General features: G+C 38.5%; 1 protein-coding gene across 1 annotated transcript in view; it reads left to right on the forward strand.

Moving 5' to 3' along the window:
• Nucleotides 1–4,475, forward strand: part of GIPC2 (GIPC PDZ domain containing family member 2) — a 79,081-nt gene extending 74,606 nt beyond the window's left edge. Inside the window, exon 6 of the mRNA XM_024565480.4 lies at nt 3,494–4,475. Coding sequence (XP_024421248.2) covers nt 3,494–3,639 — 146 coding nt within the window. The 3' untranslated portion in view covers nt 3,640–4,475. The remainder of the gene's footprint in view (nt 1–3,493) is intronic.
• Nucleotides 4,476–10,367: the final 5,892 nt, after the last annotated feature.

Here is a 10,367-nt window from a genome sequence, read left to right on the forward strand (position 1 = left end):
AGGATGGCATTCTGAGTGGTCAGATTTATGGGGGCACAGCATTAGTGCACAGGAGTACAGCCATATGGGAGCCAGCGGTGCTTTGGATCAGAATAGCAGACTAGGGATTAGAGTTGTGAAGGTAAGCATTGGTGACTCAAGGAATATCTTTCTGTGTGGGAATGACACAGACCATCTCAGAGGTGGAAAGGAGCTTCCAGGGCCTTTCGTCTCATTATTTAATAGGATACTAGACACGCTTTAGGAAGAGAAATCCAATGGGCCTGGAGGGTGATTTGCTGACTAGACCTGAAGATTAAGGGAAAGGCATGGTAGTGATGGGAATGAAAAGACAGGAGCACGCTACAGAGATGGCAAAGGCAGAATCGGGGAGGCAGTATTCAGTGCACAGACAAGAAGAGGAAGGTAATAGTGAGAATGCCCACTAGCAATGGTGGTGAAGACGGGAGAAAGAGTAGGGATGATGATTTTTAATTTTTGGACATGCTGGTTGATGTGCTAACAGAACACTTAGGAAGACTCGTCTACTATTTATTCAGAAATGGGCATTGGGAACTCATGAGAGAAGTCAGGGATAGAAGCAAAGGTTTGGGGCTTCTCAGCAGCCAGGTCACGGTTAAGCTGGGTTGTGGCTAAGACCTCCAAGTCAAGATGACCTAAGGAGAGGAAGGACACAGACAGAGCCTCCAGGTTTATGGGGAAGATCAACCAAATACTGTTTCCTGAGCAGTTGGCTTCTGATCTCACTGAGGGCAGCTTTCCTCCTTTCTTGACTATATACTTTGTTGAAAGAGCTGAAACATTTTTTACAGTGTTTTTTTTAAAAGATTTTATTTATTTATTTTTAGAGAGAGGGGAAGGGAGGGAGAAAGGGAGGGAGTGAAACATCAATGTAAGAGAAAAACGTCATTTGCCTCTCACATGTGCCCCAACTGGGGACTGAAACCACAACCCAGGCATAGGCCCTGACCTGGAATTGAACCAGCAACCTATTGCTTTGAGGAATGACGCCCACCCAACCGAGCCATGCTGGTCAAGGCTATTGTGTTTCTTGATGGCTTAGGAACTATTTTCCAAAATGCGGTTAATAATCATGAGCATACAGAGTAAGTTTACAAGCCACTCATTTTATTGCATCAAACAGGTCCTAACTTAAAACAACAAACTTTCTCTTTAATTTGAACGTATCTACTACATTTTAAGTTTTCTTCCATTGTGTAGAGGTAACCCTCCCTAACATATTTTATTATGTAAATTTTTAAACATACAGTACAGTTGAAAGACTTTTTAGTGAGTACTTCTACACCTATCACCTAGATTCTACCATTACTATATTATTATAATTGCTTTATCACATACTTCTTCATTTATCCATCCTGTGTAGAGATTTTTGTAAAAACATAGTTGTGATTGTAATATAAAATTTATGTATTGCTTTTTCAGTAAATATTAAAGCAAAAAGATTTCCCCAAGTTATTACAGAGTTATTCATAAACATTGTTTAAAATGATTTCAGACTACGTCATCAAATATTTCATCATGCCAGAGGTAACTTAGTGATCCAACATCTTAGGCTTTAAAAAAATACCATTAGGTCCATTTTTATGCTAAATTCTTTTCTGTTTTTAAGATTTATAGGAAAGTATAGATTTCCTCATATCTGAGGGAAGTAAACACTACATCTCAGAAATATGTGCACCCTCATGTTATTGCACACTCATTACAATAGCCAAGACAGAAACAACCCACGTGCCTCTGACAGGTGATGGAGAAAGAAGTTGTATGTGTGTGCGTGTGATGGAATATTCGGCTGTCAAAAAGAAGGAAATCCTACCATCTGTGACAATATGGATGAAACTTGAAGGCATTATGCTAAGTGAAATGAGGAGACAGAGAAAGACAAATACTATATAATCTCACTTCTATTTGGAACCTAATTAAAAAACAGCCCCAAACCAAACACATAAAAAAAAATCAAATATCAGATTTGTGGTTACCAGAAGTGGATGGAGGGAAAATTGATTGAAGGTGGTCAAAAGTTATAAAGTTCATTGTAAGATAAGTAAGTATTAGGGATGTATTGTTCAACATGCTGATTATAGTTACCACTGCTTGCGATATATCAATATATGACAGTTGTTGAGAGAGTAAATCCTAAGAGTTTCATCACAAGGAAAAATATTTTTTCTTTTTCATTTTTTTGTATCCATATGAGATAATGGATATTTACTCAACTTTTTATGGTATTCACTTCATCACATATACAGGGGTGGGCAAAAGCAGGTTTACAGTTATAATACAAGTAATACAAAAATTAATAAGTAATAATACAAGAATAAACACTGTGTTTTGCATACTCACAATAGCAAACCTACTTTTCCTACCCTGTGTATATGTGTCAAATCATGATGCTATCCACCTTAAACTTACATAGTGCTGTATGTCAGTTATATCTCAATAAAATTGGAAGAAAAAAGTATGGATTCCCAGAAATGGAAATGTTAGTGGATCAAATGATATGAACATTTTAAAGGATTTTGATACTTGTTGCCAAATTGCTTTTCAAAAGCCAAATTTACAAAGACAAACCAGTGTAGCTGAGTGTTTGCTTCACTATATCCAGGCCAGCCTTCACATATCATTTAAAATAGTACATAAACGTTTTTTATTAAACATGGCAGGGCCCCTGGGCTGCAGAAGAAGGTCTAGATGCCGCTGAGGACTTCCCCCCTTTTGAAGTGTTAGCGTCTGGGCTAATGATAAATGAAAAAGAATTTGGGTCACGGCTGAGGCTTGGGGCATTGTGGGGGAAAGAGGGGTGATGATTAAGAGGAGAGATTCGATTTCTCCTCACAACTTATGCTTTCAAAAAAATTGTTTTGAAGCAACCTCAAACTTACAGAAAAGTTACAAATACAGTACAAAGCCTTTTTTCTCTTGAACCATTTTGGAATTTATTACTTTAATGATAGCCCATCTCCCCAAACACTTCAGTGCGTATTTCCTATACAGAGGGAAAGGGGGATGAAGAAGCACAAACTTTCAGTTATAAAATAAGTCACAGAAATGTAATGCACATTTCTGTGTATATTACAGAAGGAAGGGCAGCAGGAATGGAGTCGATGATGTCTTAACAACAGTGTACGGTGACAGATGGTTACTAGGCTTACTGTGGTGATCACCTTGTAAGGTGCTCCTTTTCCCGGCAGGGTTAGTCACAGGGTCATCTTTCAGGAGTTTCGCTCCACCGAAGGGCTCCAAGGTGGAGGGGAGGGCAGGGGTGGCGGCTGCAAACCTGGGTGCAGTGGATGGATTGTTTAAAAAGATCTTTGCTACCTTGATATGTGACAGAGAGCATCTTATTGTTTAAATTGCTAATAGAAATATGTGATATCTATGCATATTACTTTTAGAAAGTAATTTTATGTTGCTATTTTTCTCAGTCCTCTGATGCTGTCTCATATATTAATAATTAAAAAATTATTTTTGATAGCTTCCACAATATTTGAAGCTGGAAAGGACAAAAGAAATCCAGATGAATTTGCTGTGGCACTTGACGAAACTCTTGGAGACTTTGCGTTCCCAGATGAGTTTGTCTTCGATGCTTGGGGAGTCATCGGCGATGCCAGACGAGGGTGATCGTGATGTGGAGGGGCCACCATTGGGGAAACGAACTTTTGTTTCTTTTTGAAAAAACTGTAGGACCTGCTTTTAGTCACTGTTATGGACTCTGGTTTGGTTTTTGTGTGTATGGAATACATTCTTTGAAATGATAGTTTTGATTTCGGGGTACTTCTTAATGCCATCAAATGTGTTGTATGCTTAAGATAAATTACCTAAAATTCGATCTATTTTAATACCATTCAAAGTTATTCTTAGAGTAGGTTTTTGGGAGTATTTCTAGGTAGAGGATATTGATCCCCATTAATACTCATGTTTTGTTTTCCACATGGAAAGTTCCACGTTTGCAGTAGCTTTGTAGTTCTTTTGCAAAATCTCAATACAGGGAAAATTAGGACGGGAGTGTAATTTGTTTCATGGCGTTTTCATTTTGTTATACTGGCTGGAACAGCATATGTTCAGGAAATGAAATGTGAATTTTACCTACTATAGGTCTAGAAGAATTCTTTTAATTTTTAATTCACTGAGTAAGGGAAGGAACTATAGCGTGTTGACGTCTATGGTCTACTTTCCTTGTGTAAAACAAGAATCAATTAACTTTTATTTTTTACCTCTTTGGAAACTGCTTCTTAAAACCTGTTGTTGAAATCTATTGTGCTGTGTCATTGTTTGCAGGTGTGGAAGAAGGGTGACAAAGGCAGATAGGGGAGAAATCACTAATACTCGACATTTGTAAAACAGTTCTTAAAACTGTTTCTTTTTCCATCCATACCTACTTTTTTAATGTTACCCATTATAAGCACACCAGGGAAAAGTCAAACTTTTCTTTTGAAATAAATTTTCTCAGAAAATAAGTATGTTTGAGAGCACTTTTTGGGTAAAAGAGCAACACATTTAAGTCCCCTAAACTTTTGAGCAGATACCGTCAGAAATAGATTTTCCTTGAATGGAAGTAAAGGAAGGAGGGAGTATTGAGAACATATATTATCTTAGAGTTCTAACAGGCGCTCTCTAAAACCTTACATTATTGAGAAAATTGAGGGCAAGTGATTGTCTTATCACTTTTATTTGACATTTCACAGAAGTAAGAGAAATGGAAAAGAGTGGTTTCAACAAAGGTCATGTACTAAGGCAGAGCCTGGTGTGACCAAGCATTTTTCCGCAGTCGTGGAAGGAGAATGCTGAGTGCTGCCAGGGCGATCAGAAGTCAAAGCCTGTGAGGGGTGTGTTCTAGGGAATCAAGAAGTCCTTCGCTTCTCATGCCGGTCTGATGTTTCCATAACTCTTGTTTTCTGCCGCAACTTAACTTTTACTGTCATCCCCTCCCCTTTCACATAAGTTCAACGCTGTGGAGCTGATACTTGGCCTCATTGATCCAAAACCTGCACAGAAGCTGTTTTAGTCATTAAGGTGTAACAAAAAGTAATTATCGATCATGGGTTGTCTTCTTGCTCTTGCCCATCATTTGAAAACAGGATCCTTGGCTGTAGTTCGTTGGTACTGGTTTTATTTTATTTTATTTTATTTTTTTAGCCTATTAATCTTAATATGTCCTCTCGTAGGAGGCCACAACCTAAAAAGAAATAATTTTTTTAGGGACGGGAAGGTTATTGAATGACTTAGGAGGCCCATAGAGACATTTTAGTTTGGACAGCAAAATAAATTTCTTGGCACTAGAAGTTAGGTTTGAAATGCCGAGGCAGTGTTTATTATTGACAGACCTCCGTTTCTTCTTCCTTTGTGGGCACGCCTAACGATTGACGCCTGGTGCTGATGCCTGTGATGTATGGAACCCCTAACTCCCAAAGTGAGTGTGCTCGCCATGGTCTCTCTGTGACTTTGGTGTGTAAGGGACTGATGCCCATGTGCAGCGGTCACTGTAATTGTCAGCATTAAATGGGCAGTTATCAATATTAAGGGCTTCAGCTGAGCACGTGCTTTAATACTAACAGGTTTTTTTCTTTCAAACGTGTTTATCTCTTACCTCTATTGCTAAACTGGTAGCAAGGTCAGTTTCTTTACCTCATCTTATTCCCTTACCTGAAAATATATCTACTTGTGAACTTTGTGACTTTTGGTGACTCAGTGCGCAAGAGGAGCACACTTCCTTTTTTTGGTGTCACAGTGTAGTAGTGTGGGCTACCCATCTGCTGCCAGTGAGACAGTTCACATAGTTTTTAAAACATGCCATTTCATTCGCGCCACTGAACATTCTCAGAAGGCCTCTGTCGTTTTCTCTTGTTCTGTAGTCCTTGTCCCCTACCCCGCCTCCTCTCTGGCCTGGTGGAGAATGATTATTTTATTCTTGATTTCCTTCCATGCAAAACAGCATCTTTCAGTGGACACAGAGAACACACTGTATGTTTTCTTCGTGGCAGAGCATGTAGATGATGATTGGCATTAGGCTCAATGGAGCTTTGATTATAATTTGGTCCTCGTAAAATGTACACATTCTGATGGGTACAAATAGGTGCATTTTGGGTTTTTGTGATGTTCACAAAAAAGCACAACACTTTTTTTTTAAATGACAGATGTTCTTTTTTCTAATTACTTTTTAAAAAAGATTTTATTTAGTTTTTAGAGAGAGGGGAAGGGCAGGAGAAAGAGAGGGAGAGAAACATCAATGTCTGGTTGCTTCTCCCCTGCCCTCTACTGGGGATTTGGCCCACAACCCAGGCGTGTGACCTGACTGGGAATTGATCCAGCAGCCCTTTGGTTCACAGGCCAGTGCTCAATCCACTGAGCCACATCAGCCAGGGCTGTTGTGCAACTCTTTAAGAATTCAATTATAAAAGCAGTAATCAGTTAATTGCTTAGGGTTCCTATATATAATCTGCTTGGGGCTGCTATATCCAATATTATAATATGACTAAATTGAGATAATTAACTAAATAGAGATAATTTTTCCGAGTGATTTTTAAGTTGCAATATTTCTCCTGTAACGTTAACAAATGGATATTTCTCAAGTAAAGCATGCTTTATGTAGGTCCATGTTGTGGTTATAGGCCTTCATCAAGTCTACAGAGAGCCTTCCTGATAGGTCAGCTATTGCTGCGTATCTAGCACAGCCGCCAAATGAATTCAATCTGCAAATGATGTTTTCAAAATGATGGTTCTTCTTAATTGAGCACAGTTATCCATCAAAGGTATAAAAAATTGATCACATAATAACTCCCTTACTTTCTGATACATCTAAAAATATATGGGTGCCAATAGCATTACTATTATTCTGGTGGAAGTAATAGGTTAGAAGCTGTAAGTGAACAAGGAGAGGAGATGCTCATAACTCCCAGTCCCAAGTGTTAGTGCTCTGTGTAAAATGCACATTTATTATCTTCTTGCCATAAACTAAAAGAGGCATCAGAGTAATGACAAGTCCTTACACAATCATGGTTATGAAATGTTTCTAAGATTGTGAAGGGTACAAATGGCACAGCCTGTCCCTACCTATTACTTGAAAACCTGGTTCTAAGAAATGACTTATGGTTATTATTGGTTAGGAGGATCAAAATTGGATATGACATCTTTATTTTAATGGGAGACATTAAGTCTTTGTAAGACTTAAACACAGTTATAAATATTTTTTGAAGCTGTAATAGAAAACAAAATTAAAATATTCTGAAAGGTAGTTTTAAGTACACATTTAATATTTTAAACTGTTTGCGACATGCAAAATTATTGGCTATATACAGATTTATTTCACTTTTTTTGAAAAAAGAAAGTTTTTCTCTTTTATAAAATTCATAGCATATACTTTAAAATGTTTTTTGAGATTTAACTTTAGAAATCTATTGAGCAATATTTGAAATTGTAAATTATATTTTGATATTGTTTAAAAATGTATTACTGTATTTCTTCTACTTATAGATGTACACATCTGCATGTTTGATCAAAAGTAAATTATTTGTAAAGCTACAATAATTTTATATTTCATGTATTTAAAATGACTCCTTAAAATAAAAAGCTTTTATTAAAAATGTGATGAATGTTTTTATCATGAAAATAAAATAAATATTTGAGGTTTTAATTATTAGCCCTTTTAGTTTTGTTTAAATAAATGTGGGGAACAGCACATGCGATTATTCAGGCCTTTATGTTTTTAACATATCTTTGCTATATTTTTTTCTGAGCTTATTTTGTACAAGGTATAACTTCCAAAGTCTTTTAAAATCCCCCCATTTTTGCTTTGGTTCAGTGGAAATACATGAGATATGCTCTGCCACAATATTTTAGGATGAAATAGTCATAAGCTCATTCTGTCATAAGATGGAGGTTTAGCCAGGGTGACACTTTCCCCTTTGTTCAACCAGTTTTAAGGCATTAGTTTTCAAACAATATGTAGGTAACAGAAGATACATCGGCCCATAGCTCTTAGGTAGTTGTGTATACCTTTGATCCGTTATCTCCTTGATTTAGTTTGAAGTCCCTATCAGAGCTGTTACAAATATCATGCTATTCCATGTGTTTGGGGTGGGGCCCCGGAATCTGCATTTTGACGCATCCTCCACATGATTCCAATGGAAGTAAATTATGGACCTTCACTCTGTGGTTTCTGAGGGTCCTGGCCTAGCATTAGGGTGGAATTACAGATATGACTTCCAGAACTGTAAACAAAGACAGTCCTGCTCAACCTCCCTCCATGGGGCCCCTCAGGCCTTGGACCTGGGCTTCCCCCACCCCTTCCTCTTCATAGGTGACTCATCTGTTCCCATGGTTTTAAACATCTTCATATTTATAACGCCCAAATATATATCTCCCATTTGGATCTTTCTTCAGAGCTCTATACTCAGATGTTCAACTACTTCCTTGACATCTCTACTTGGTGTGTCAAAACTTTAACATGTCTAGGATTAAACTTTAGACTTTTCTTTAAAGTCTTATTTTCCTCAATTTTTTTCTGACAGGAAGTGGCATCATAATTCACCTCATTGATGCTTCACCTACTGTGTATAATAGCAGCAAGTCCTTTTTATTGTCTCTCCACAAGTGTCTCCCAACTATATCCACTTCTTTCCAGTTTCCTGTCATCCGTTTGCTTCACACCTCACTTCTCGTCAGGGCTGCTGCCACAGGATCTGCATGACTCTCCCTTCTTACATTCCTGCCTTCCTCTAATCTATATTTTACATGGTAATGAGAATGCTCTAAAAATGTTTATTGAAGGACATGAGTGTTCAGCTCTCTTTAAAATGAAAATGTCTGTGTCTCATTTTTTCTTCTCTAGAAGGGTTTGGCAGTAAGCTCTTATTGGTGTTTTAGGGAAGGGGTACTAGTTTTAGGATGATTTATCTTCTATTGTACTAATGGGCTCACAGAGTCTACTATGAAAGAACTAGGGGGGAGGAGGAGGCAAAAGAAGAACTTTCACAGGTGTGGACTAAAGGCTGTGAAGTGTGTGTGTGTGTGTGTGTGTGTGTGTGTTGGCAAGGAGGGGAGAGATAATCTTTAGAGGCCCACACAGAGGAGGATTGTGCCTTGATTTCCTGTAGGCACATTGTGGCTGGAAGGAATTTTCAGATGCACCGGAACCAAAGCCTTCTAAAGATTCCTGATCTCTCATTATGGCACAGAGACAGTAAAACCCACAATGAGGGGTGGCGTTTGACCACCCAGGACCCTTGTGGAACCTCGAGTCATTGACCAGAGCCCGCCGGCTGTCATGGAATCAGGACTTCCCACCCACTGTCCGTTTCTGTCATCAGTGCTTGGTGAGAATTTGTCATCAGTCTTGACTGTTACTGTCCAGCAGGAGTGTCACCCCATCAGCCCAAACCACTGGCTTATTTCAGTGGCTCCTCCAAGGCTCTTTTGTGCAATGATAAGACCTACATAAATAAAGCTTAGAAAAGAGAAGTGGTCCCTTGGATGTCTGGTGGAGTGGGGGAAACCTTTGCTCTGTACTTGGGAGGTTGAACTGAACTAGTACAAGACCCCTGACTGGGACATGGGCAAATGACCCTCTGTGTTTCTTGTTAATGGAATCACACCCCTCTTCTCGAAGCTCCTTACAGTGGCTTCCGAAGCCCTGTGCACCTCATTTCCATGCTCCTCCTAGCTCTGTGCTCTGTTTACATTGAACTTTCTTTTCACTTCTAAGCTCTTACCTTTTTCAGAGCTTTTTCACTTGCTATTTTTTTCTGCCTTGAACACTCTTCCTCCTATTTGAATGATCAGGTCCTTGTCATCTTTCAATTATTAGTTTAAATGCCACTTGTTTGAAAAAGCCTTTGTGACCATCTCCCTCCCTTATTGTATTGCTTGGTTTCAGCCCTTGTTTATTTCCACCTAACACATCATTATTTGTAATGATTTTATTAGTTTGTTTTTCTTCTATATTCCCCAATGGAATATTGGCTTCTTAGGAGTAGGATTGTTTATGTCTTTCTTATCACGTCCCCAGCAGGGAGCCTGGGATACATTAAGCACTAAAAAAAATAATTATTGATGAGGAACTTCAACAAATATTTGTTGTGTCTACTGTGTGCACAGTTGCAGGGTCACCTCACCTACTCCTCAGCAGCCTGTGAGGTGGGTAATGATTATCCCCATTTTAGAGATGAAGAAACAAGCCCAGAAAAACTAAATAACTGGCTCTAAGGCACGTACCTGGTTAGTGGCAGAGACAGAACTTGAATTCGGTTTTGTGTTTAAGTCTGAAATCTTTTCAAAATCGATCCTGTTAATACTTCACCAGAGCAATGTTCTGAGTCAGTCAGCTGAAGACTGTTGTGGAGGGGATTAAAACA

The sequence above is a fragment of the Desmodus rotundus genome, chromosome 3 (assembly GCF_022682495.2).
Source record: "Desmodus rotundus isolate HL8 chromosome 3, HLdesRot8A.1, whole genome shotgun sequence".
Classification (NCBI taxonomy): domain Eukaryota; kingdom Metazoa; phylum Chordata; class Mammalia; order Chiroptera; family Phyllostomidae; genus Desmodus; species Desmodus rotundus.